This window comes from Geospiza fortis, unplaced genomic scaffold, assembly GCF_000277835.1.
Source record: "Geospiza fortis unplaced genomic scaffold, GeoFor_1.0 scaffold1777, whole genome shotgun sequence".
Taxonomy (NCBI): Eukaryota; Metazoa; Chordata; class Aves; order Passeriformes; family Thraupidae; genus Geospiza; species Geospiza fortis.
In genome coordinates this window covers 4,704-5,674 of record NW_005055782.1, presented here as the reverse complement: position 1 = coordinate 5,674, position 971 = coordinate 4,704, and the positions used below count along the sequence as shown (strand labels likewise).

The 971-nt window shown below is 57.9% G+C and overlaps 1 protein-coding gene across 1 annotated transcript in view; it reads left to right on the top strand.

Moving 5' to 3' along the window:
* Positions 1–971, top strand: part of LOC115949321 (protein-tyrosine kinase 2-beta-like) — a gene marked incomplete at its 3' end in the record, with an annotated part of 5,117 nt that overhangs the window by 573 nt on the left and 3,573 nt on the right. Inside the window, exons 2-3 of the mRNA XM_031065852.1 lie at positions 270–344; positions 440–541. Of these exons, the coding sequence (XP_030921712.1) occupies positions 270–344; positions 440–541 (177 nt within the window). The remainder of the gene's footprint in view (positions 1–269; positions 345–439; positions 542–971) is intronic.

Here is a 971-nt window from a genome sequence, read left to right as displayed (position 1 = left end):
TGGGATGGGGATGGGATGGGATGGGATGGGATGGGATGGGATGGGATGGGATGGAATGGGATGGGATGGGATGGGATACAGGATGGGATATGGCATGGGATGGGATACGGGATGGGACTCACTTGGAATGGACATGGCGGAGGGCGACGGAATGTGTGGAGCGAGCTGGAGATGGGCTGAGGCCGGGGCTGGGATTTTATGGCGATGGATTGGGATGGCACCCGACCCTTGGGAATGCCCCTCATCCCAAATCCCCATCCTGCCTGCAGCAAGGATGGAACATCACCGTGGACCTGGTGATCGGCCCCAAGGGCATCCGCCAGGTGACCAGCAAGGACACCAAGGTGGGAATTCCAGCTGGGAACTGGGAACTGCCCCCTCGGGGTCGGGGGTGAACACTCCCATGGACGGAATTCCCGATGAATTCCCCCCTTCCCAGCCCACCTGCCTGGCGGAATTCCGGGATATCAAATCCATCCAGTGCTCCGCCACGGAGGACGGGCAGGCCCTGCTGCAGCTGGGGCTGAGTGGGACCCCCCAGGTGAGGAGCTGGGGGAGAATTCCTGGGAATGCCACATCCCACATTCCCTGTCCCTTATCCCACATCCCACATCCCATTATCCCATTATCCCATTATGCCATCTGATATCCCATACCGCATACCCCATATCCCTTATCCCCTATCCCCGATCCCCTATCCCATATCCCACATCCCACATCCCATATCCCACATCCCACATCCCACATCCCACATCCCACAGCCCACATCCCACATCCCACATCCCACATCCCACAACCCATATCCCACATCCCATATCCCCTACCCCATATCCCATATCGCATATCCCACATCCCACATCCCACATCCCACATCCCACATCCCATATCCCACATCCCACATCCCACATCCCACATCCCACATCCCACATCCCATATCCCACATCCCATATCCCACATCCCACATCCCATTA